This window comes from Myiozetetes cayanensis, unplaced genomic scaffold (assembly GCF_022539395.1).
Source record: "Myiozetetes cayanensis isolate MyiCay16 unplaced genomic scaffold, myiCay2020 scf1, whole genome shotgun sequence".
NCBI lineage: Eukaryota > Metazoa > Chordata > Aves > Passeriformes > Tyrannidae > Myiozetetes > Myiozetetes cayanensis.
In genome coordinates, this window is record NW_026086604.1 from 18,856,283 (window position 1) to 18,882,245 (window position 25,963).

Here is a 25,963-nt window from a genome sequence, read left to right on the forward strand (position 1 = left end):
CGGGCCGCTCTCGCGCGAGGCCGCGGGCTCCGCCCCCCGCGCCGTCCCGCCGCTGCCCGCGCGCCGCCGGCGATGGGCGCCCCGGGGTCCGCGTGCGCCGCGCGCGAGCCGCCCGCGCTGGAGCCGCGCGCGCCGTCCCTGCTGCGGCACGTGCGGCTGGAGAACCTGGCGGCGGGAATGAGCGGCGGCGTCCTGGCCACCCTGGCGCTGCACCCGCTCGACCTCGTCAAGATCCGCTTCGCAGGTGAGGCCGGACCGGCCGACCCCCCGCCGTGCCGTGCTGCGGGCGCACGGACGTGCCCCGACCCGCCGTGCCCGGCCCGGCCAAAGCCGCTGTGCGGGGCAGCCCCGCGGCTGGGGATAAACTGGCCGTGAGCCGAAAGGAACGGTTTCCGGTTCGCTTCCCCGCTATCCCAAAGCTCACCCTTCCTGTCATTTCTAGGGACTGTAAAATGTGCCGTGTGCCTGGAGCTGTTCCCAGGCTGGGCAGAGAGCTGGGCAGCCTCTTCCCTCCCTTTCGTGACCACCGGTGCCAGAGGACACGGGAGCGCGGTCTGCTTTTAACAGGCGGATTTGTCCCAAGCCCCCGTTCGAAGTTCACCTCTATGTCAAGGATTTTCAAAGTGTAGCAGTAGTTTTGTAATAACCTGAGTTGTTAACAGTAGTGGTGTTGTTTTGCAGAAAACTCTTAACTAGTTTGTGGTTTTTTTCACAGGGGAATATGACAGCTTCTCTTGATTTTTCTGTTATTGTGAGAAACACGTCCCCCACTTATCATATTCTCTTTTAGAGAATTGCTGTATCTCTGGATTGTTATCTTAGAGACATGGGTGTTTTAGCATGTCAAAACCAAATAGGGAACTATCACAGAGAGGTTTTAAAAAATGTACAGCATTACATTTCCAAACAGACCTTTTATAAAGTTGGATTTAAACAGTTCCTTGCATATGTGTCCAGTTTCGGGCTCACCAGTACAAGGAAGGAAGACAGTGACATACTGGTGTGATTCCAGTGGAGACCACCAGACTGGTGAAGGGGCTGGAGCACATGGCATAGGAGAACAGGATCTATTTGGCCTCAAAAAGGAAAAGCTGAGGAGAGATATAATTGCAGTCTATGACTGTGTGATTGGAGGACTCAGAGAAGGTAAAGCCCGATTCTTCTTGGAACTGAATAGTTTATAGGGCAAGAAGTAATGGGCACAAGCATGAATGTGGGAAATTACAGATATTTATTTTACCTGTGAGAGTGGTCGGATACTGGAAAAGGTTACCCAGAAAAGCTGTAATCCCTTCAGCCTTGGATATGTTCAGGAGTCAACTGGTCATGTCCCTAAGTAACCAGATCTAATTAGATCTGTTTTGAGTATGGGTTTGGATTAGGTGTCTTTTGGAGGTCACTTACACTCATGCTTTTTTGGGTGGAAAATAACAATTCCTATGTTTTATCTTCAACCAGGGAGTAAGAGCTGATGCTAGAAATGAATTTTGTGAAGATTCTTGGCAGCATCATTGAGTGACAGACTTGCATGCATGTCTCTGATTTCCTGCATTGTTTAATTTGTTTACAAACCTGGTAAAAAAAATTCAGAAATGGCTTTGAGAAAGGTGTAGCAGCACTTATTCAGGGGGGAGAAAAGAGATTTTTAATTTTTGTTCTAGTTTTGTGTGATTGTCGAGATATTGAGGCCTTGTCACAATACACTCAAAAAGCATTTTGTGAAGCCTGTCACTACATACAGACTGTAAACAAAATTCGAGGGAAATGAATAATAAATGTGTCACTGAACAGAAAACTGTATACCGGATTTAATCTTCATGGGAACTCAAAAACTACATTGATTGTAAAACTTTGAGATGAATTTTCAGTACAATTGCAGTCTAGCCTTATGTCTATATTAAGAATGAAGTTTGCTGCTATGTTGGCTCATAGTAATTTAGGTCAGAAGAGATCTGTGGAGTTCACCTGCTACTCAGATAAGGTCTGCTTAGATCAGTTGGTGTAGTCTCGTCTGAGAGGTTTTTGAGTGGCTCCAAAGATGTTCTTCAGGCAACTTGCACAAGTATTTGGCCACTCTACTGCATAAAGAATTTTGGTCAGAATTCCTTGTATTATAGCTTGTGTCTGTTACCGCTTGTCATCTCACCATGCACCGTACCACCTAGATCACCAGCAACGAGCCTGCTCCCCTGCTGTTATGGTAGGAGCAATAGTAGCTACCCCTGTAAGTGGTGTGGACATCCATGTTCTACATTAAATCTGTCAAACAAAAACTTGTGTGTGTTATCTATTTTTGACAGTTATATTTTCTGAATATTTGAACAACCAATTGTTAGGTTATTAGGTGGGAGAAGTGCATGCATCTGGTGTTTCCCTGCAAATGTATTCAATGAGAGTAGAAGAGCACAGGAATTTTTGATGGCGGTAAACTTTGAGTATTCTGATAAAAACTGACTTGGTCTGGAAGACATAAGTCATTGCCTTATAGAACATTTTAAAGAGAAAGACTGAATTTAAGCATTGTTATTTGGGACTCCTTTTAGAAATGTATTGTTGAGAACCCCACCCATATCATGTGAAATATGGTACAAAATTGGAGGGATGCTAAAAAGAAGACACAAAAAACTTAAAAGTCAATGCTGCTGCTCACCAAAAATGCACAGCAGTGCAGATTGATGGGAAATTTCTTCTTACAGAGATAAAGAGTTCTTTTATTTTCTTTTTCCCTGCTTTTTGTTTAAGTTCTTTAACTCTAGACTTAGGAAGCTGTAAACCCCAACTCTTGCTTGCTTGTGAAATAATACTTTTAAAATACAGTTGATCAGTTAGGTCATGTTCAGCTTGCTTTGAAGGCTGTGGACTTCTCCGGTGGCTTTGACACAGCTGAACTTTGTTTCGTGAAATATTTTCTAATATAATTTCTTTCTTTCACAGTAAGTGATGGATTGGAGCTGAGGCCAAAATACAATGGGATTTTCCACTGTATGTCCACTGTCTGGAAGCATGAAGGACTACGAGGCTTATATCAAGGGGTAACTCCAAACATGGTGGGAGCAGGGGCTTCCTGGGGACTTTACTTTTTCTTGTAAGTAGAACTGTAAAATGTGTCATATCCTGCACAATGTAATGGTCAGATATACAGATATACTGCTTCTTCTTTAGGGGAGGGAGTATAAAAATGTGCTAAGTGAATTACAAACTTGTGATTCTCTTAGTTAGTCCATGTCTGTTACCCTTTATTATGGTTTGCTTTATTATGGTTTTCAAATTTAAGAGACCTTGTTCCTTTGTCAGGTACAGTGCATTACCTTGATGCTGGGAAAATACTTGAGGAATGGTGATATTATTCATGAAAAATTCTCTAAAAGTGCCAATGCACTGTGTTTAAAACCTCGTGAAAAACACAAACTTAAACTGATGTACTAAGAACACATGATGAGATTTTCTACTAAAACTAAATGTTTAACTGTTTTTCTAGTCATTTTAGTGACAGTTCTTTCATTGTTTTTGTCAGTTGATGGGATTTGCTTATAAAGCTCATTTTTTAATATTCTGCTTTATTCACTTTGTAACTGTGACCTGATTTACTGCTGATTCTTATTAATTGAAGCATACTAGAGAGTAGTTAGCTGGTATGGCTATGCAAACATCATTTGTCAGTTGTCTGGACTCTGTTATTGTTGTACTTCAGTCCTTAAGCTTTGCTGTAGATTCCTGTTGACAATTTCTTAATCCACAAGGCTACAAACTAGAGCAAGAGAAGAAAGCTCAGTGTATTTATGAGCTAGAAGATAGATACTTGTCAGTGTTGCTCTCAATAAAAAGGAGGCTATCTAATTTGTTCTTTTAGAAGTTAATTCTTGAGATTTGATAGCTGTTTCAAGATGCAGTCCCATTGATACTGACAGTTCAATAATACAATTTAAATATGTATTACCGTAGGTCACTTTAAAGAGCTAAGTGCTCAGAGATCAACTAATCAACTAAACAAAGATAGTTTAGGTATCTTTTTTTCAAAGGCTGTGTGCCACCATGATCTTGAGAGAGGCATTTTGGGGTTGTGTTTTTCATGATGTAGATCTGTTTTCACCTTTACCAAATTATATTTTACATTTGTCCAGTTACAATGCCATCAAAGCTTACAAGAAGGAAGGCAAGATGGAAAGTCTCAGTGCAACCGAACACCTAGTGTCAGCTGCAGAGTCTGGTGAGTTTAAATTCAGAGAAGGTTAATGTTCTAGCCTTTCCATATGGTGCTACCTGCCTTTCTGTGTTAGTGCAGCTTACAGGTGGCAAGTGTGAGTGTTCAAGCCCAAATGCAATCATTTATTGTCTGTAAATAAAATAACAAGGTCTTACATTAAAAGATGGATCACTGGGGTCTCTTCAGTTTTGCACAGAATTAGGAGTTGTCAAAACATCTTTTGTCCTTGTTTTCATTGTGCATAAGCATTTTCCACATTTAGTGTCATATGGGGTTCCAAAATATAACTATGTAGATCTGCTGCTATCAGCTTGTTAACTTGTTAAATGTTTAACACTTAGACATGAAAAAGACAAGACCTATTGAATCACAGACTCATAGAATGGTTTGAGTTGGAAGGTGCCTTAAAGATAATCTAGTTCCAACTGCCTGTCATTGACAGGGACACATTCCAATAGACCACATTGCTCAAAGCTCCATCCAGCCTGGCCTTTAACACTGTCACAGATAGGACATCCCAGCTCCTGCAACAGTGACTAATTTCTACCTAATATCCAGTCTAAATTCTCAGTTTAAAGCCATCCACCCTTGCCTTAATATTATCTGCCCTTCTAAGAAGTCCCTCTCCAGTTTTCTTGTAGGCTCCCTTCATGTACTGGAAGGCCACAAGTAGGTCACCCTGAAGCCTTCTTTTCGCCATTATGAACAATCCCAATTCTCTCAGCCTTTCCTCATAGGAGAGGTGCTCCATGCCTTTAATCATCCTTGGTGGCCCTCCTCTGGACTTGCTCCAACAGGTCAATGTCTTTCCTGTACTGAGGACTCCAGAGCTGGATGCAGCACTGCAGGTGGGGTCTCACCAGAGTGGAGTAGAGGGGCAGAATCACCTCCCTCACCCTGCTGCCCACACTGCTTTTGGTGCAGCCCAGGATATGTTTGCCTTTCTGAGCTGCAGATGCACATTGTTGGCTCATGTCCAGCTTCTCATCCACCAGCACCTCCAAGTCCTTCTCATCAGGGCTGCTTTTGATCTGTTCATCCTCCAGCCTGTATTGATATTGGGCATTGCCCTGACCCAGGTGCAGCAGCTTGCACTTGATCTTGTTAAACTTCATGAGATTCCCATGGGCTCACTTCCTGAGCTTCTCCAGGTCCCTCTGAATGGCATCCCATCCTTCAGATGTGTCATCTGCACCACTCAGCTTGGTCTCATTGGTAAATTTGCTGAGGGTGCACTTTATGCCTTTGTCTATGTCATTAATGAAGATATTAAAGAAGCACTTGTCCCAATTAAGTTAGTAGAAAAAGTGAATTGGTCATTGGTCTTTTAAAATCTTTATCTGTGGTCCAAGTTTTCTTGGGAACTGAAGATCTGAAATAAAATTACTTCTATCAGCAAAACTTTTAATATGTTTTTTTCTAACATATGTTCTTGTACATGCTTCTGTGTTGTATTTAATCTAGTCAGTTGAGAAGACTTTATTAGGATGTTGGAGCATTCATTTAATGTTGAAATTTAAGGCATATTGTTTATTGTGAAAAATAGTAATGGGTTTTTTTACAACTTTATTTTCAATAACTTATAAAGCTATAACAGGTTGCTTGTATTAACCTGTCAGTATGATTAAGCAAATTTCTCATGACTGAGGTGTCCATTAAATTTTGAGCAATTGTATACCTGAAGAATAATTTTGATAATCAGGATTAAATTAAAAAATTATTTACATTTCCTATCTACTACAATTATGCTACTAACTGTGGAAAGGTGAGGTAAAAAAAGGGGCTATACTAGGAATATGCACTGTGTGCTCTGCAGATGTGCTCCCAGCAGGAGTGGGTTGGATTTTATTGTGAGCTTTGAAGGTGGGGGGGGGGGAGAAATGGAGGGTATAAACTTTGTCCGTTTAAAGTAATATGAATATTCTTGTAGGATAAGTAGTTTTGTCTTCGTAAAAGCCTGTGTTGCATTGGACTGAACAAACTGGGACAAGCTTTGGAGTTGGCATAACAATCAGTCTGACTTGCATCTGTTCTCAGGAGCCATGACACTCTGCATTACAAACCCGGTATGGGTAACAAAGACACGACTGGTGCTGCAGTACAACGCTGGTGTTGATCCGTCAAAGCGGCAGTACAGAGGAATGGTTGATGCTCTTGTAAAGATATACAAGGCAGAGGGCATTCGTGGCTTGTATAAGGTAACAAAATCTAAGAAAAATTCCAGAATTGGCTGCCACCACTCAGTAGCATGGTGAGACAAAAAAAAAAAAGGGGAGGGCAAGTAATTTTTTGTCATAACACACTTACTTTTATTCTCTGAGTTATTCCCACTGGAGAAATGCAGCAAAAAAGCTTAACAGAAGAAAAGCTATTACACTGTTGAGATAGAGGACAGAGGAAATCCTGAATAATACAGTGTAAGCTTTATGACTAAGCCATCTTCTGTTGGGTGATAGAGAGTAAACTGCTTTGAAATTTTTTGAGTTTTCCTGTAATTAGAATGTGGATAAGCAGGGCAGCAATAGTGTAATCTATCTTGCTGCTAGTACTTTCTTCCATTTCATCCCTTATCTTTGTCTTTCTGACATCTTATGGAAGATAACATATGACTAAAGTACTTGCTAATTTTTTCTTCCACAATGGATGGTTTCACAACTGCTTATTTGCCCTCTAGTTATTGACGTCTGTAATCCATCATCTCTAGATGCGTAAAATTTGCAGACTTCTAAATATGGTGTGCATATGTGTGTGGGTTTTGTTCCCTTTAATTTAGGGAAACAGATGGCAACTGGATTTGGACTTTTTACCTCCTCCTTCCTTCAGGTCATGACATCAAGATTCATTCATCAGTGCCTGGAAGTTGCGAAGAAACCTATTTTAGTTCAGTCTGGCTCTTCTCCTGCAAGTAATGCTATAGAATCATAGAATCATAGAATGGCTTGGGTTGGAAGGGACCTTAAAGATGATCTAGTTTCAACACCCCTGTGGGGGGCAGGGACACCTTTCACTAGATTAGGTTTCTCAGAGCCCCATCCAACTTGGCCTTGAACACTCCTAGGGATGGGGAACAAGACCACTATCTCTTGTGAACTGTCCTGGTTAAAGAATACCAGCTTCTTTTATTTTCAGTGAAAAATATAATCTTTCCTATGCTGAAAGACTAGTATGCTTCGTGGCAACAGATGCCAAATTCTGACACCAGGAGCAAGGCACCCTACTTATTCCTAAATTGAAATTGTCAGGATTTCTGATTTGCTTGCCTGGATGTCTGCTCTGTTCCATGTAGATAAGTTCTAATTTCTTGAATCTGTTAGGGTTTAAGATGTCCTTCTACCCTTCTTTTCAGATTATTCGTGCATGTAACATGTGTTGCCTTTGGCATTAGACACTTCTTTGTAGTGTTAATCTGCAAATGAGGAACTAAACCAGATACTTCCTTTGAAAGAGCAAATTACTTGCTTAAATCTGTGAAGAAGGTGACCTAGATAGGTCTTGAGTGACTTACATAAGTATGTACACTGAGCAACTTCCATTTGATGTGAGGACTCTCTGAACCTTGTCTATACTGGGGAAAAAGGCACATCTTTAGTTGGCTCTTTGGCTTGTGCATACTTTAGCCTCCCTTCATTTTCTACTTTTTCTTGCTCTGTTTGAAATTTGACAGCTGACGTTTTTGTAGTACACATGCATCTTCTTTTTTCTCATAATCTTAATTTCAGCGAATTATAGCAAATGAGGGGATCTCAGATAGTGCCAACGAAAGTTGGAAATAAAATCTGGAAGGAGTTTCTTTCTGATGGAGATTAGTCTTCTAAAGAATAGTATTTCTGTCCGAGCAATTCCATATCTTGCTCTCTGTTGTACAGTTGCTGTTACTGGTCGGAGCAAATCCTTTCAATCCTTTGAGGCACAAGGCTAGTAATGTCAAGATACATCAATCTTTTTAGCAGGGATCAAAGCTGTCTTTAATACCTCTTCTGGGTATTGGTCATTCATTGAACTATTGTTCTTCTGAATCTGTGTTCCTCGGTAAGTTGTTTTTCTTGCACTTGGCCAGGTTTTGAAAAGGCAGGAGTCTTTCCTTCGCTGATTATCCCAGTAATCATCCAGTCTGTGATCTTCCACACCCTTCATCCATTAGGCTTTGTCCTATGGCCTCCATCCCCAAGATGACTGGGGACAGAGCTGCTGTGCTGCGCACCAGGCTGAATTAAAAATCAGTTTGGGGTTATGTAATTTGAACAGACCTGTGGATTTGTTGGACATCTGAGCTCTAAAAATTACTTTGGCATGAAGTTGAATGTCATGCAACCATCTTCATGTTATGAGTGCTGTCTTGTTTTTTTCAAGCATAATGCAGGAGAGACTGAACATTGTAAAATAATTGTAAGATGGAAGGAATTGGAAAACATAAAATATCTCTGAGCTTCTGGGAATCTACTAGATTTATAGTCTGGAGTTCCTGGCTGCTAAAACATCAATCAAGAATCAAACAGTCTTCCTGGCCTCAGTACTTCTGTATGTGTATTTTAAGTTTCATTCTCTTTTAGCAATGATATAGAAGCAGCAACTGGAAATAGGGTAATTCTTAATAGACAACAATAAAATATACAGGAAATGCAGAAAATTTAAGTAAAATCCAGAGTCATCATGACTGAGAATATTAATGCAGTATTCATTAACAGAACAAAAAGAATCCTAGCAGTAATGTGTGCTTGTTAGCAAGTGCAGTATATTTGGACACTTCTGTGTTGTCATTTCACCTTTGACAGGCAGGATTCTATGTTCTGAGGGTGAAGTATTTTTTCCAGTCCTTTAATGTCTAAGGCACTTAGTTAGACCTCTTTATTTTGCTATGCTTTTGCTTATGCTGTTTTTCTTCTTCTTGCAAATATGAAGCTTGTAAGCTAAGTGATTTTTTACATCTTTGTAATTGTACTCAGCAAAATTCATTGAGATTTGGCCATCTTGACTTTAAATTTAGTTACAGGTTCTACGGAGAGACATAAGCGTAAATAACTTTAATATAAAAGATGGTATCATTTTTCACCATGAAAGAATCAAGCTCCTTAGGCAGATAATGGCATACTCCAGTGTCTTTCTGCACAAGTTGCCAGAGCAGGGCACTCTGATACTGCAGGTCTTTTGCACACTGAGAACCCAAATGAAGACAACACTAAGCAGACTACAAAGGGAATTTGCTGCATTCTGAATTACAGAATATGCCAGATTGGAAGGGACCCACAAGCATCATGAAGTCCAGTTCCTGACCCTGCACAGGACCATCCCCAAGAGTCACACCATGTGCCTGAGAGTGTAGTTCAGACACTCCTTGAACTCTTTCAGGCTTGGTGCTGTGACCACTTCCCTGGGGAGCCTGTTCCAGTGCCTAGCCACCCAGAAAAAGGGTGAAGAACCTTTTTCTAATAACCAGCCTAAACCTCCCTGAGACAGCTTCAGGCCCTTCCTCAGGTCCTGTCACTGGTCACCACAGAGAAGAGATCAGTGCCTGCCCCTCTTCTTCCCCTCATGAGGAAGTTGTAACTGCAGTGAGGTCTCCCCTCAGTCTCCTCTTCCTCAGGCTGAATAGACCAAGTGACCTCAGCTGCTGCTTTGGCTTGAGTGCTCTCAAACACTTCAGGCAGTGATGTGAGTACCAAATCACCAAATGAACCTTGTTCCCTACCTTACTAAGTAACATAGGCTTTCCACTTTATACATTTGCCTATGTCTCTTTTCGTTGGGATGGATGACCTTTGAAATACTAATCAATGGGACAATTTCCTCTTGTCCTGGATATTCAGCACTTGCAACTCATTAAGCCAACTTTAAAATACTTTTTTTATTTACACTGTCTGCTGTTCAGGATTATATACTTTACCATTTTAATTTCTAGTTATATATTCTTTCTATTGTTCTAATCCCTCAAAAGAGAATTCAAACAGGATTTCTTTGAGAAACCATTGATCTTTTCAACCCGCATGGCGAAAATCTTCTAAAGATATAATTTTGAGTATTATAGTAAAAAATACAAAGGAGTACATGAAGTGAAATTATTTTAAAATTGATCTTCACGTAGATGAAAAGTAAATACCAAATTCTATCAAATTTTGTGGCAAGGAAGAATTCTGTATTAAATTATTCTGAAAATAAGAAACCGAATAGGAACATGTTTCAAAAACTTGCTCAGCCAAGATATTTCAGTACCGTGAAGAAACAGTTTTGCTTTGAAATATGTTCCATAAGAACACATTGTTATGTATGATCAATAGAAGCCTGGATCAGCTCTTATTTTACTGAGACACTTTGGCTGACAGTTTACCTCACTCCCTTCTTGCATTTTTTAATATTGGCCCGGCATTAAAAGTCCCTCAGTCTTTGGAAGCTTTCCTCATCAGCACAAGACAGGGCATGCCAGGACTCATTTATCATCAATAGATGCTTTAGGACTCTTGGGAGCAAGTTATCCAAATCTGCTGGCTTAAATTTTAGAGTTTAGCACTCCTAAACATTGTTTAACATTCTTCCTTTGTTGGTGAGGAAAGTATTATCTCATTCTCCTATGATATAAATACATCATTCTAATTTTTTCCAATTGGAGAGCAATTACTTCCACTGTCTTTTAACAGTTTTATTGTCTCATCACAGATAAATATTTATGAAGATTTTCCCTGCTGTCACTATCCATAAGTTTCATACCATTCCTTGTTCTCCTGACCCAGATAATTTTTTGATACTTTTTATAATTTTGTTTTTTCTTTTCTCCTTCTGATTTTATAATACTGGTTTATTTTTGTTTCTGATACAGGTATTGTGAAAACCAAAGTTGTCCATTCCCTCTATTGCAGCCCTTTGGCTTGAGGCTTCACAAAAGCCTATGGTTATACTCACAGTTGACAAAATACAGATATGGGGTACAATTCCATTTGTTACCATGTTTGTAGAAGTGCTTTTTGGGGACTTTCACAAGCCCTTAATGCATTTTATCAGGTCCTGGTCACTGATGATGAATTCATGGCCAGTATTTTCTACTGTGAGAAGGAATTTATCCTTATTTATCAAAGAAATTCTAAAAAATCACTTCCTGAATGGCTGTAATATCAAGAACTTAAAAAATCTGTAGCATGAAGAGAGCTGATCTCTGAAATGATAGAAACTCTGTGCGATTTTTATGCCTGCTGTAGTTTTAGTTGTTTTGGATTTTTTCTGCAATTTAGAAGTTTATCATTTTGTCCTGTTAACACTATTTCAGTGGACTCCTACCAGGTTCCCTTCTCTTTTTCTTCTTCTTCAGGCTTTTAATAGTATATTGTCTTTATTCAACATTCTGGACTTCCCACTTAGTCTAACACACAGTTTTGAGTCTGGACACATTTTTTTAATTCCTTTTTCTTGCCTGAATGAATCATAGGAAATCAGATAAAACTGTTCAATATCAGTATATTTTTTTGAAACTTTGGTTCTTTGAGTCCTTTTACCCACATTTGCATCACTAACTCCATTATAATTGTCCCTTTGTAACAGTTTTCAGCAAGTTTTTGGCTCCCTTAAGTAATTTCTGGCCAAGATGATTAATCCCCCACTTATTTGTATTTTTTCAGTGTAAGTGACCAACACTTCTAAAAGAGAATTAGCGCTTTTTGGAACCCATGCAGCTGGCAGCTCATTTTAACTGAGGTAGTCCTGTTCCTGAGGGACCTCCTGTCTTTTCTTTCTTGTGGAGACACTTCAGAAAATACCTGTTTTTCCCCTTCATTTCAACTTTCTTTGAAACAAAAGGTTGATGTGTATTTCCATATTACACTCTTACTATCCGATACTGCCTCCTACAAATGGGGAACATTTCCCAAACTGCTTTGTCACATCTTTGGGCACTTCTGCTGGGCTTCCTTGAAATATGCTCATAGCACGGTGAGGACTGCACTCAAACTGATCTGAATCTTAGATTTAATTCTTTAATGTAAATCACCCATAAGTCCTTGTATGAGTTAGCTTTTCATCTGTGCCCTTCAGCTTTCCTGCCACTGCTGGAGTGGCTCGCTCTCTTTCTTCTCCCACAGGGACGTGGGTGAATGGTGGACATGGCAGTGTTAGGATTGTGGTTGGACTTAATAATCTTAAAGGTCTTTTCCAAACTAAACGATTCTATGATTCTATATAGACCCACACTTTTAATATAGAAATGTATATATATTGTAGATATTTATGTAGAGACACATACATGCAAACACTTATGTATCTATTTCCAGGGCTTGATCACAGTCATTTTTTTGTACCTCTACCCCCTGTGGCCCTTCTCACTGAGATGCCAGCATCTCTCATTGCCTTACCAGTTTCAGATGGGAATTAAACCGCTTAGTGCCAGTTTCTGGAAAGGAGCAGGCAGTGAGCAGCACCCCTACAAGACTGCAGCTTGATTTGTGTTCTGGCAGTCCTTATCTGTGTTACCAGCTTGTGCTCTGTGAGGTGGAGGCCCTGGGCCACTTGTTTTATCTTGGTGACTCAGTAGGTGTCTTTAGCCTGTATGTCATTTGGAGAAAAGTGACATTGTTACATGTTTGTGTGATGTCTGCCATTAGGAATATCATCCCAGAGTCAGCTCTGATCACACTGCACGGCGAGTTATGCAGGCACGGTCTGTAAATTAAGGGATGACACTTGATGTGTGTTAAGCTGTGCTCGGTCAAGTTGTACCATTTTTATGCATTACCCTTTAACCTTGTTTTATTCCTTTTTTAGGGATTTGTGCCTGGTCTGTTTGGAACTTCACATGGAGCACTTCAGTTCATGGCATATGAAGATTTGAAAGAGAGATACAACAAGTATAGAAACAGAGTATCAGATACAAAATTGGTATGACTGAGAATAAAAATGTGTCGTGGCATATGAATAAATAGAAATTTATTCAATTTGTCTAGGTTATAGGGCAGCCAAATGTGCAAAGTATTAATACATTAACTGGAATGTAGAATATATAGAAGGAAATAATACTTACTTTTTAAGAACAAGCAACTGGCTAGCACTACTTTTGGAAATCAATTTCTTGTTTTGGCAAATGTTCTGAGAATTTTAGAGGCAGGAATGTTTTTTGTCTTATTCTGTGGAACCGCAGATGGTGATATTAAACCTTGGAAAACTGGTCAGGTGCAAGTTGGGCAAAGGTAGTTACTTTGGAAGAAGTGTTTCCTTTGATAGGAATGAGAGGGCAGAACACATTTTACAATCCATTACTTGTAGCACTGCATAGAGTAAACATTGCCTTTTTTTTTAATATGTGTATTATTAGGGGAAAAATCTAGAATATTGTTTAGTTCAACTTTTAAAAATCAAATAAGATTTGGGGAAATGGGCTAATTTAAACCATACTTAAGGCAAACTCAGTCATTTTTGTTGCTTCTAGAACACTGTGGAATACATAATGATGGCAGCTGTATCTAAAATATTTGCTGTGTCAGCAACATACCCCTATCAAGTTGTGCGAGCTCGTCTTCAAGATCAGCATAACACATATTCTGGTGTGTTTGATGTGATCCGCAGGACATGGAGGTACGCATGCAGAATTAAAAGCTCTTATCACAGAAAGTGAGTCTTGCAGAATCACAACTTTCTTTACTGGCTTCTGCGCTGACTTGCAAAACCAGGGCAGTTCAGAGCACACAAAATGTTATCTGTACAAAGTTACCTTGTGCAAGATGCCACTAATAGCTATAAGCTGAGGACAAAGGAGGAGATAGGAGGGGGTCAATGCCAGCCTGCACATTTCTGTTTATCCTGTCTTCCTTCTCTCTTACCCAGCAAATTTCACTTACAGGTTAAAAAATAACATTGACTTGGCTGATGTAGGGCTCTTAAACAATGAAGTCTCACTTGAACTGCTTCAGCTTATCACACAGGACAGGAGCCCTGTGTGGAAGCCTTGTGGAGCCTTAGTTGTGACTAATCCAAATTCCTGGCAAGGTGAAGTGAGCTAGCCAGAGCTGTTTATACTGATGTCCCTGGGTTACCCTGGGGGCTGACTGCATTTGTAGTTTGTCCCAGCTTCCTGTAGGACCTTTAGAGAACTGTGACCTCACACCTATTCATATCTTCTAACAAACCTTCCCTCAGCTCCACGGTGCCTGTGAGAGTTTTCACACAGACTTCTGTAGTAGCTGAGGTTGGCCACCTCTGCAGTGTGCAACCAGTATCCATCTTGCTTTGGACAGTGCTTCTGGGTTGCAGCATATTGCTGGACAGGCGTGAATGAAGTCCTGAGGCATGAAGAGGTGCCAGCTGAACAAGTGACTGAGGCTGTGTTGTTCAGGAGCACCCCTGACTCAGAGGCAATATGACCATTTCAGCTGAAGGCAGTTCAGAGCAAAAATAGCTCTGATGTCTCAGCACTGTGCCCTTCAGGGCTGCAGTCCGTAGGAAGGCTTATTAGTTCTGATGAAGTGTAATACAGCCATTCTGGGGCCACTGCTGTGCTCATGATGAAACAAATGCAACCTATAGCCCTAGGAAGGGTAGTGTAAACCACACCCAAGCATTTTCCAGGATCTGTCTTAACTGTGCTCATCATTCCAGTTGTTCTAGGCTTCTGTGAAGCCTGAAAATATTATTAAATATTTTTGAAACTTCCTAACAGCCCTAACATGAACACTGATTCAAATTTGGACAAGTTAGATTCTAGTTTATCGGCCAGTAGAATCAAAGTTCTGGAAGAAGTGCTTCAATTCTCAAAAAGTAAATGCTGACTTTCCTTAGTTGTGTTGACTCTGAGCTCACTTGTTCTTACATGACCCAAAATCACCAAGCCTTTCAGTCCTGCTGGCTTCAGTGAGATTGAATATGTAAATGGGTTTTGGAACAGGCTGCAGAAATTTTAACTTATTTTAACCAGTTCTTGTGGCATGAAGAAAGATACTAAATTGTCTTCTACTTAGATAATACAAAAAAAACTCCAGAAAACACCACCCATGTCCTAGGCTAGATAGCTAATCTCCAGAATATGTTCAGAAAAAAAAAAAGATTGGTTAATATTTGATAAACTTTAAACACTGTCTGAAATTGTTATTTCTAACCTGAAGTACCTCTCTCAATGGGAGTTCAAGAAGAAAAATTTTTTTTTATGTCTGGTTTCTCTTAAAAGACATTAATTAAAACCAAATGTTTTTCTTTGTCTTTAAAGGAAAGAAGGAATTCATGGATTTTACAAAGGAATTATCCCCAATGTGATCAGAGTGACTCCTGCCTGCTGTATTACCTTTGTAGTTTATGAAAATGTGTCTGGGTTTTTACTTGGTTTTAGAAAAGAAAATAATTAAAAGTACAAACTTGGGTTCGTAAGGAATCTATCCTTTATTTTTTATATTTATGATCTGGGAAAAATTTAGTTCAGCAGTCTTTTTTGACACTGAATTGATCTGGTATTTTGAGGAAAGAACATAGAGACAGTAAAACCCTGCCAGCATCTCTCCTGTTGAACGTTCTTGTGTTGCTGCCTTCCTCTCTGTCAGCTGTGTCTGCTTGAAACAGATGTCTGCAACTGTGAAATAATAGCCCTGTGACTGGGTGAAGGCAGCTGTGCAGCCACTCAGTTCATCCTGGTCTGCCTGGAATAACCGACCAAGCTGTTTCAACAAGTCTCAAGATAACAGTTGGTCAGATTCTTCTCCTGCTAAGTGAAAAACTTCATATAGAAGCAACTCTGGGACCTGTCAAAACTTCTTAAAATCTGAGTATCATGAAGAAACGAGCAATGTCCTCTGAATCCAGCTCTGTGTTATTTGTCAGATTTTAGGATATGGAATGCTCCAAATTCCGTTACTCATCCAACACAAAAATTCTTCCTCGGTGGGATGCCCTTTGGAAACTAATATTGTTTTTTAAAATGGCTATCCATTCTTGGGTTTGAATAATTGCCAATCTGATGCAACCCAGTTCTTGTCTCATACCAGGACATACTTGCACTATGGGTTTTTACTTGGTTTTAGCACCAGACAAAAGTGTATTTTGTATGCATTACTCACCACTTAATTCATTTTCTCTCTTCCCTTCTCTCTCCATCTCTCTCTGTCTCTCTATACCAGAGTCTGTCTCCATTGCTGATACATCTGACCAAATATTACTAAGGAAATGCATATTTGAAAGTGGGCCTACATTTTAAAAATGAGGATTTTTTTCTAGTAATCCATAGTGATGCAGTGTTCAAACCACTGTAAATAACAGTTTTCAGTAATATTCTCTGAAAAAAAAAGAAGTCTGTAACTAGTCTAAAAAAATCTTGTGCACAGGTGTTTCTTTTAAAAAAACAGAATGACGCTTTAATTCCTTCTGATTTGGCTTAAGGAAAGGACTGTTAAGAATATATTGATTGCTAATTTAGTGATAAATTAAATTACAGTGCATTTCATTAAATTTGTATAATAATGATGGTTGTTTGCTTGCTAATAACTGCTGTCAAGGATATGTACTTTTTGGAGGTCTGGGTTTGCTGATTTGGAGTTTTTGTAGTTCTTTAAGAAAATACATTACTGTACATTACTGACTATATTATCTGCCTTCTGCTGTTAGTAAGAAGATATTGAGAAGTATCTACAAAGTATCACTTAACTAGGAAATAAGTTAGCAAAGATTATTCAACAGGTAGGGGGAAATTAATCAGTTACACATGGAGTGGAATAATCCCGAATAATCGCTTAAAGAAATTTCCTGTTTACCAGACTAAGTTAAAGGAGAAAGGTTTTTAATAGAAATTTAACAGATTAGGCAATTGGTTTCACTTTTAAGTTAAAATTTGGAAAACTACAGAAACTACTCAGTATTTTGAATCTAAATTCAGCAATCCATTTGCTTGTTTCTGTCAGTACTATTGCCACATACCACATTTTTTGTATAATTAACTTTATTAATGATTTCCACTTTCTCTTCTACATTCCCATCCTCTCTACTGATACAGTTGATAATCTTGTCTGCAATAATAATCTCATCTGGGGTCGTTGTGGCTGGTGTTGGTTTTTATTACGGAAGGTTCCCTGTGTATTTAGCTAAAGAAAAATTTACTGGAAGTTTACTATGCCAATTACTATGTAGATCCATAACAGCTACTAACTTCTGCCTTTGGAGGGGAGGGTGTTTACTTGGGTTTGTGTGTTTTCTGGTACACAGAATGGATTTAATGGAATGCTGAATTAACTCTGCCGACCAGGATCCAAAATATATTGTGAAGACATGAAAAAAAATTATAAAGAACAGAACCTTTGCACGTACTAGCGTGGATCAGTGCGCTCTAGGCCCAAAACAGCTTACTCATGCCTGCAACGACAGGCTGCAAGCATGGGCACAATCAGCTACTGTATGTTAACTGACTTCCTGTAAATTCACTCCATAGCTCAGCTCATAGTAACTTGTTTGTGTTCAGGTACCTTAAAACCCATCATCCAGTCCAAGGTAAACAGTACATTCCTTCAGAGACAGAATACCAGCTCTGTAACTTGCTGGCCTGCAGCAAATCTCACACATAAGATTGCAGTTGGGAAAGCCCAGCGCTCCCCTTGCTGCAGGTGAGCTCTTCTGGCATCCCCAGCAAAAGATCCAGGCAAGAGCTACCAATCTGAGAGATGCCTGGGGAAAATCCTATAGTGTGTTCAGAAAAGGAGCTTGAATTTAGTCCTAAATAGCTGAAATAAATTGATTATTTCAGATTTAATGTTTTTTCCTTTTAATTTCTGGGAAGACTGCATGTTATACATGCTTTTCTTGAGTTTTTTTATTTCATTAATGTAAAATTGATTTTGTAATACAAACATGACTATTGTTTCTCTTTAGAATGTGTACAATTTTTAAAAACATTTGAGTATATCACTTGCAGAATTTGGAAGAAAATACTTAAAATACTGCAGCTAATGCTCTGCCAGCATGATAGGTGTTGTCACTCACTTGTAAACAGCTGTGACGTCATTGTTTCACTTTACCAGTTCACTTTTTGAAAGCCAAGGCATTTCAACCTGCTTTTTTTCTGTATCTTCCAAGCTATTTAATATGTCTAGCTTTTAATTAATACCAAAGCGATTCTAAATATCTGAAAGGCTAAATCCAGGAAAATTATTTTATTGGAGCAATGAAATTAAGTTTTGTAACTGTAAAATTATTTAATGTCTGCATCCTAATAATGGAGACCAGTCATAGACGTTTATACTGAAATCCAGTCTCAAGAAGCAAAAGAGGAAAAAAAAAAAGCAAAAGAGGAAAGGAGAGCTTAGATAGTCTATTTTTATTATTATTCAGAAAAAGGTATTTAATGCTTACCACATCATCTAGGTCACAGTTACATCACCAGGAATTTGTTACCACAAGATTGTAACAGCAGCTCATGTTACTCTGCCGTCAGATTTACAGGAATAGTTGTTATGTATGTCTTGTGAAGGCTAAAGCCAAGATTTGAATTTACTTTCTTGGAACTTCAAAGTCTTTTAAAAAAACTGTGTACCATTAACACCATGTAAAATACCTCAAGCAGATTAATGTTCAATAAAATAGCCTGGATTTTTTTTTTTTTTTGTAAAAGATATTATTTATTTGATACAAAAAGTTATGGTTAATTCTTAGAGAACAGTGGTGGTATTACATCAAACAAGGAATTTAAAAAGTTAATGAACTTGGGTTTGATATTTATATTCTAAAATGGTTATTATAAAAAGCCTCTGCAATGTACAAAACAAGGCTTGACAAAGGCTACAGATGCAAGGCTTGGGTGCCTTTCAGTCCAGTACTTGCATCCAAGTCTATTGAAGTAAGTTCTGAAGAAAATAGTACAAAATAAAAAAAAAACAAAACAAAAAAAAAAAAACCTAGAAAGATATTATAAAAAGGGAGGGGAAGTTATTTTGGCAGTTCTTCGATGATGATTCGGGAGACTGAATTCCATCCAGTAGAAGCATCTCCCCGTGGATAATCAGAGCAAGTCCCAACCCAGATGGCAATGTCCACCAAGCCGGCATTGATCCCTTCGCACAGGCCTTCCACTGGTTAAAGACAAAATTCACGTTACCTCAGCAGACACAAACCCTTTGTATTTCACAACTGAAGGTGGACACAAGTACTTAACAGCAGTTCATTGCAAGCTTGTGCTATTTAGTTAAACCTGAACAGCAATTTTAGAAATAGAAACTTTTATGTAGAGATGTGGCAGCATAGTTACAGTCATGCACTTCCTCTGACCATGCTGCTGACTGACACCTGTACCTGCAGTACCTGGCCAAATGGGAGGTTTATCTGCTGCTTTAAACGTTCAAATTTACCAAATGGGAGCTGGCATATGGCTTCATTCCCTTCCAGCCATCTTTTTAGCAGTGATGGGGCGGGGAGATGGGGATGCAGCTGTACCTGCTTCCACAGCTGAGTCCTGTAAAGGTGATTGCCACCCTATAAGCTTTGCCACTCCTCATTTACTGCTGCTGCATAAAGTTCCATTCCTGCTGCCCTTTTTTTTGCCACACTAGTGCTACTAGGTGGTGGGTTTATGAAGAGAGGTAGATCCTACCCATTGATGAAAAAATTCTAGGATAGCTCTAGGCTTTAGACTTCATGCAGTACAGGGAGGAAAGTGGAGAAAGGGCAGAGACTTGTTCATTAGCTTTTTCTAGTGTTACATCCTTTTGTGTTGAATGACTTCACTAATTTGCCTTTTGCTTAGCAATTGAATAATATCCACAGATATTTTGCTTTAGCAGTACTTCTGTGCCCCACCTGAATTTAAGAGTAGAATTCCAGGAGGAATAAGTCTCATTTTATGCATAAATAATAATAATATAATAATAATATAATGGCCAGTCTTCGCGAGCGAAGATCCGGGGAAGGTCTTTCCACCTTCCAGCCTGCGCATTGGATTTTTTTAGGTGAGACACAGTGTGCGCGGAACTGAGCCCACCCTTTAATCCTAAGGTTCATCTGCCGGGGCCAAGCGAGCTTGGACGGTGGCAGTGAGGTCCTTAGGACGTAGGTGGGTTGCCTTTAAGGGCTAACGAGCCCCACCTGCCCGGGTTATGCATAAATAATGTGCAAATATCAGTATTGTAAGGGTGTCTACTTGGCAGTAAGGCTGTTTCTCCATAGGCTAATACAGCACAGAATGTCTCTGTATTCATGTTGTGGCAGAGATCAGTAGAACTGTCTGGATAGAAATCTCTTTCATTTCTAAATCTCAGGATAGAAGTACCATGAAAAATGCCACAAGAAGAAAGTACCACTTAATAAATAATTATAATACTGTTACTATCGATAGTCAACTCTGAGGCAGCCGAGTAAGAGTACCAAGTGTTAGCTGGCTGCTCTTCTACCTCTTCTTTCAGTTCTCTAAGTTTCTAAGGCAGGCAGCACTCTGGTACCTGCTACTGCCTTCTCCTCCGTCTGTGCCCACACGGTCTCAGCATACATACCTGAAGAAGTTCGGTGTATGTTAATAGTAGAATTCAGCTCCGGGCTTCCTTGGTCTAAGTATATTATAGCTTCAATAGGAAGTGGCCCAGCACACTCTGCACCGTTAAAAGTAAAGTACCAGCGCTGACAACAGGCGTTCTTGCACTTCAGCCGGAGTGACCCACTGAAGAGCACGCGGAGAGCGCTGTTCGAGCGCATCTTGGTAAACGTACATTCCTGAGGGGAGACAGAAGTGCTTCGGTTGCAGCCTCTGGGTTTGAATCTATTTATTTTCCATATGCTAATATTTAGGAAATATATTTAGGGATATATTAATTTCTAGATGTTTTTGCTATTCTCTTTAGTCCCCTCTGGGGGGAAAAAAAATCAAGAAAAAAATTGGAGCATGGCAAATGCCATACAATGCAAAGATGCGAATCAGAAACAGCACCTCCTAGATGGTAATAATGGAGAAACGGATTATGGAAATTCTTCACTTTATTTAGATAGCACCTGCTGTTAAGTTGGTAGCCTAGTTACCTTCTGGGGTTTATGTCAATGCTATGAGCTGTCTGAAAGCTCCAGTCAAGTCACAGGATCACAGAATCATTAGGATTGGAAGGGACCTCTGAAGATAACCTAGTGCAGCCTCCAAGTCCTTGCATGATAGGAGAGTACAATTTCTCTCTCTGCTAGTGGAAATCCTGGACTTAACAATTATCACAAGATTTCTGAGAGGCTTAAACCCTGATAAGGACTCCACAACTGAAAAAAAAACATTTTCAGGTTTTTAAATGGTTATTATCCTGTCTTCAAAGTGCTGGATATCATGAAGGGGAAAAAAAAAAAAAGAAAAGCTAGGGGCAGTTCTGAAAGTACAAGGCAGTGAAAAGAGTCTGCTAAAAAAGTTGGTTCTCTCTCGAGCTACAGCAATAGCAGTGAAATTACTCCAACCCCTCTGGGCTTTGCTTCATAGCGGGGATTGAGCTGGGATTTTTTCTAGACTTGAACCACTGTGTTTGAAAGTTTTACAGCTGCAGTAAAGGGCAGACTGTTTGAGTCGATCTGGGTAACACTAGCAGTTCTCCTGAACAGTGCTGATCCTTTGCAGTAGCGTCCCGTAACTGAGTTCAGTGAACAACTCTTTTGAAGCAGGAGTTAAAAGACAGGTACAATTAACAGATTAAAGATGTACATCTTTCCTTAGGATTGAAATAGTAAAAACCTTGCCCTGTTTTGGGCAAGCTGGAGGTACTTTTTTGGTAGTGTGACTTTCAGACTGAGATTTAAATATCTGGTTTTCTAAATGTACTCCTACACTAGCCACATCATTCTTTTGAAATCCTATTGCAGAAATGAATAAACCACATAGTTGAAACACAGTTGAGAGGAAGGTGAAGTAGCTAAACCTTTGAGAAGTTCACCCTTACATGCAGGAAAAGGTTCCAACAGGAATCCGTATGGTTGGTGCTGCCCAGCTCACAGAGGCAGACCTAGGGGCTGCTGTGGTTGATGCAGAGCAGCATCCCGGGCAAAGCAAACTCACCGCGATCTTCCCAAGGTCGATGCCGTAGTTAAGTGCGCTCCACGAACACTGCTTGAAGTTGGGTGTCCAGGACTCCTCGATGCTCTCACGCATGCACTCGCCCTTCTCCCCTTTCAGCCCATCCCTTCCTGGGATTCCAGGTGTCCCAGGGATCCCATTGGCTCCTGGGTTTCCATCCCGTCCAGGAACGCCAATGGGGCCTTGCAAGCACATGCCATTATACTGAAACACAGAACAGATCTTGCTGCTTCCATCCCTTGACTCCCTTGGCAAACCAAATAAAACGCAAATGAACAACAAAACACAAACCCCCTGCTGTGCCACAAGTTAATGGGCTACTTCTGCATCATCAAGAAAATGGTCCATAGACGAAGAAAATAGAAAAGTAAGCAGTCCCAGCAGAATTTACTGTAAATTAAGATGCCATTTTGTTATGAAAAGATACATAAATCCTAGAATTAAGAATTTACCTAGTCCAAGAATTAAAACCTGTTGGAATACATCAGAAGTCAAAACAATACAAAAAAAAAGAAGTCGTATGTTAACAGTTACTTCAGTTACTTTCTCCTAACCCACGACTGCTTGTATAACTGTCTCTGCTGATAAGTTTTCATTATTATTTTTCCTTTTTTTTTTTTAAAGTAGAGAAAATTTTTCATTTCACAGAGATCAGAGGTTAATGCTGGTTTTCTTTGCTCTGTCGCAGCTCCTCTGGGACAGAATCATGTCGTGACAGTCAAGTCCCCCAAGTCAGGCTCCAGAATGCACACACATCAGTGGTGATGCAGATGTAGGAAGCTGCACCCTAGAATAATCCTGAACTGAGGATTCTCCCATAACAGTGGGAAGGCACACATGGGAGGATGCACACTAACATCCTTCCTAACATCACAGTATTAGGAAAGGTCAAGTGTTGCTCTCCCAAACTGCACATTAATACATGTTGCCTTCCTACTTTATGAAATATGGGTTTGCCCTCCTTAGAAAGTAGGTTTGTGCTCCTTCCCCCAGCAGCGTGAGTGCTGGGATGCAGGAGGAGCACTGGTGTCAGCAGGCACGGAAATGCCAAGCAGGAACCTGCAGGGTCTGATGGTAGCTTTTACTTCAAATGCTCTTTCCCATCTGGTGACTGACTGCTTGCTCTAGTCTTCATCCCAAATCCTCACAGATAACAGTATTCTGCTCTTCCGTTTTCTCATGCTTGTTCATCTTCATCTGCTTTAAACTACCTAATACCCGTTTCAAAACTATTGCTGCAACTATTCCCCCTCCTGCCAGACATGCCCTGTCTGCATTGCAGGAGCTGTAAACTACAGCCCCTGCCCCCTCTCCTTTGTCATACTGGTGAATTTTTTTATTCTGAGGTTATGCCTTTTCACAGGCCTGGGTGCAAAAACCAGCATAGCCATCGTAGGCTTGGCTGGAGCCACGAAAATAAATCAGTGACTATATGGAGAGGTCTAGTAAGAAGTAAGACGAGAGCTGAACTAATGGCTGCTGGCTTTCCCTTACTATGTCCACCAAAGAACACTGCTGGCTCAAAGCAGTGGAAATAGTGGGATATTTTAATCAAGAAGACCACTTTTTAGAAAAGTTAGCTGAAGACTGGTTGGTAAAGCACACAGTGACCCAGGGGCCATTAGAATGATGGACGACATTTCTATTTCACCCAGCACTGATTATCTGCTTTTGCTGCTGCTGCTTTCCCATTGGACTCTATTTGTAACAGTGACTGGCTCTGGCTTTTTCATGTGGTTACTCAACACAGAAATCCTGGATGTGGAAATGGGCAAGAGATGGGGGCAGGCCAAGGCTCAGGCCTGTTACCCCTTCCATCCCCAGGTACACCACGAGGGGCTGGGCTACCCTCACAGAGGGGCTGCTGCCGTGGTGGCCCAGAGCTGCACAGCAGCCTTCCAGAGAGAGCAGCTCAGCCATTGCCCACCCCAAAAAAATTGATGTGAGCACAGGAACCCGGACTTTGGGCTCTGTTCCAACTAAAGTCATCTGTCTTGCCAAATAAAGTCTTTTTATGCTTTCTTAAGCTGGAAATGCATAAAACATATTTTAAAATGCTGAAGGCAGGATCCCCTCTTGGGCATACCTTCACTCTCTCCTGGCATGGCTTTAGCTGAAGCAGCCTGTACAATCGGGCTGTGCCTGAGTCAGCTGCCATTGATTTACCTGCGTTTTGCTACTCATTCTGTCACACCCAAAATGCCAGAGAAATAAGAGACCCTAAAATACTGCTCCAACAGAAAATGTAAGCTCCTCCATGTGTACAGACTCCCTATTCTCAATGGAAGTTGACTACTTCCACAATGAAAGGGAAAAGGCAATGAAGTGGTGTGAAAGGGAAGGAGCTTTGCTATCAGCGGTGCTTCCAGCATATCACTTTAGGGGATCTCTCTGGAGATCATGAAAGAAATGGCCATGCCACTGATTTTCTATAGGAGGTGAACAGCAATCCAGCAGTTCACAGAAATACCTTCACATCTGCTTTCAACATACTAAGGACTGGAAAATCTCCCTCCTCTCAACTATCCCTGAGATGGGATAGTCCCAAGGCATTCAGGTTTCTAGTTGCAATGGAATTGCAGACAGTGGTACGCAGTCTCCACAGCCAAAACGAGTAACGCATTCACGTGACTCCAAGGAAAAATGGGTTCAGGAAGCATGCCGATACAGTTTTCAGGGTGTCTGCTGAACAGCAGACTTTTTTTTTTCATCTTGTTTTGTACTTCTCTCATTATTATTTATGCACTAACCCTTTGGAAACTAAACAGCATTTACTGCTTCTGTTGGAAGGGCTGTAGGATTTCGACGTTGCCCCTGCAGTGGCTGAGGGCAGGGTCCAGCCCACGGCGCTGCCTCGGGTCCCGCCGCGATGCCCCTGGCACTGGGCACGTCGGGGAGCGGGGGCTCCGCCGGCTCCAGCCGCAGCCCGATGGGGAAACACCAACACACACAGCCGGCCGACGAAAACCTGCGGTTTCTGTCAAAGCCCGTCAAACCCCTTCCCGGCATTTTGCAGATTCAGCATAACCAGGGCGTAATTAACAGAACCCAAGAGAGAAGTCCAGCAGCGCGGGACCGGCGCTGCCCGGCCCGGAGCGGCGGAGAGGTTTTTCGAAACTCATTTTTCGCTTTTTTTCCCGCATCTTCGCAACAACAAAAAAAAGTGTCCGCGAGAGTCCTCCGGCCACCACCCCCGCCCGCCCCGCGCCCCCAGCACCTCGGTCAGCCGAGCTCCTGGACCCGATCCCGACCCCCGGCCCCGCTCCCGGCCCCGCTCCCGGCCCTGCTCCCGGCCCCGCTCCCAGACCCGCTCCCAGACCCGCTCCTGGCCCTGCTCCCAGACCCGCTCCCGGCCCCTGCTCCCAGACCTGCTCCTGGCCCCGGCGCCGCCGTCTCACCACGTCCACCACCTCCCGCTGGCGAAGCGCCTTCTGCTTCCCCTTGGGGCTGTCGGAGCCGGCGGGCGGCGGGGCCGCCAGCAGCAGCAGCAGCAGCAGCAGCGCCAGCAGCAGCAGCAGCGGGGCGGCGGCGAACGGGGCGCGGGGCATCGTGCGGGGGGCGCGGGGCGGGAGGGGAGGCGGGGATGCGGCGGGGCCGGGGGGAGGCTGCGGCGCAGGACCCCGTGTCCGCCGCTCTGGGCGGCAGCGCGGGGATAAATGAGCCTTTCAGCGCGCGCAGCCCCAGCTCCCTCCCCGGGGAGGCCGGGAATTTCCATCCTGTAACGGAGCGGGACGGCCAGGCAGAGCCATCCCCCCGCAGCCATTGGCACAGGGCCGGGGGCTCCCGCCCCCTCGGGC

General features: G+C 41.6%; 2 protein-coding genes across 2 annotated transcripts; one reads left to right on the forward strand and one right to left on the reverse strand.

Moving 5' to 3' along the window:
• Positions 1–52: 52 nt before the first annotated feature.
• On the forward strand, positions 53–18,742 carry SLC25A32 (solute carrier family 25 member 32). The gene is made up of 7 exons (XM_050317162.1): positions 53–244; positions 2,935–3,085; positions 4,122–4,207; positions 6,242–6,402; positions 12,944–13,057; positions 13,605–13,750; positions 15,375–18,742. The coding sequence occupies exons 1-7, from the start codon at positions 73–75 to the stop codon at positions 15,508–15,510; spliced, it is 966 nt and encodes a 321-aa protein (XP_050173119.1). The 5' UTR covers positions 53–72; the 3' UTR covers positions 15,511–18,742.
• On the reverse strand, positions 18,604–25,714 carry CTHRC1 (collagen triple helix repeat containing 1). The gene is made up of 4 exons (XM_050317174.1): positions 25,565–25,714; positions 22,149–22,370; positions 20,623–20,839; positions 18,604–19,209 (listed from the first exon to the last, which is right to left on the reverse strand). The coding sequence occupies exons 1-4, from the start codon at positions 25,712–25,714 to the stop codon at positions 19,067–19,069; spliced, it is 732 nt and encodes a 243-aa protein (XP_050173131.1). The 3' UTR covers positions 18,604–19,066.
• Between the last annotated feature and the right edge of the window lie 249 nt (positions 25,715–25,963).

Coding starts and splice junctions, on each gene's coding strand:
- CTHRC1 (XM_050317174.1), bottom strand. CDS start 25,714: ATGCCCCGCGCCCCGTTCGCCGCCGCCCCGCTGCTGCTGCTGCTGGCG. Junction 22,371..25,564: donor AGCGGGAGGTGGTGGACGTG/GTGAGACGGCGG, acceptor TCTGTGTTTCAG/TATAATGGCATGTGCTTGCA. Junction 20,840..22,148: donor TCGACCTTGGGAAGATCGCG/GTGAGTTTGCTT, acceptor GTCTCCCCTCAG/GAATGTACGTTTACCAAGAT.
- SLC25A32 (XM_050317162.1), top strand. CDS start 73: ATGGGCGCCCCGGGGTCCGCGTGCGCCGCGCGCGAGCCGCCCGCGCTG. Junction 3,086..4,121: donor TGGGGACTTTACTTTTTCTT/GTAAGTAGAACT, acceptor ACATTTGTCCAG/TTACAATGCCATCAAAGCTT. Junction 4,208..6,241: donor AGTGTCAGCTGCAGAGTCTG/GTGAGTTTAAAT, acceptor ATCTGTTCTCAG/GAGCCATGACACTCTGCATT.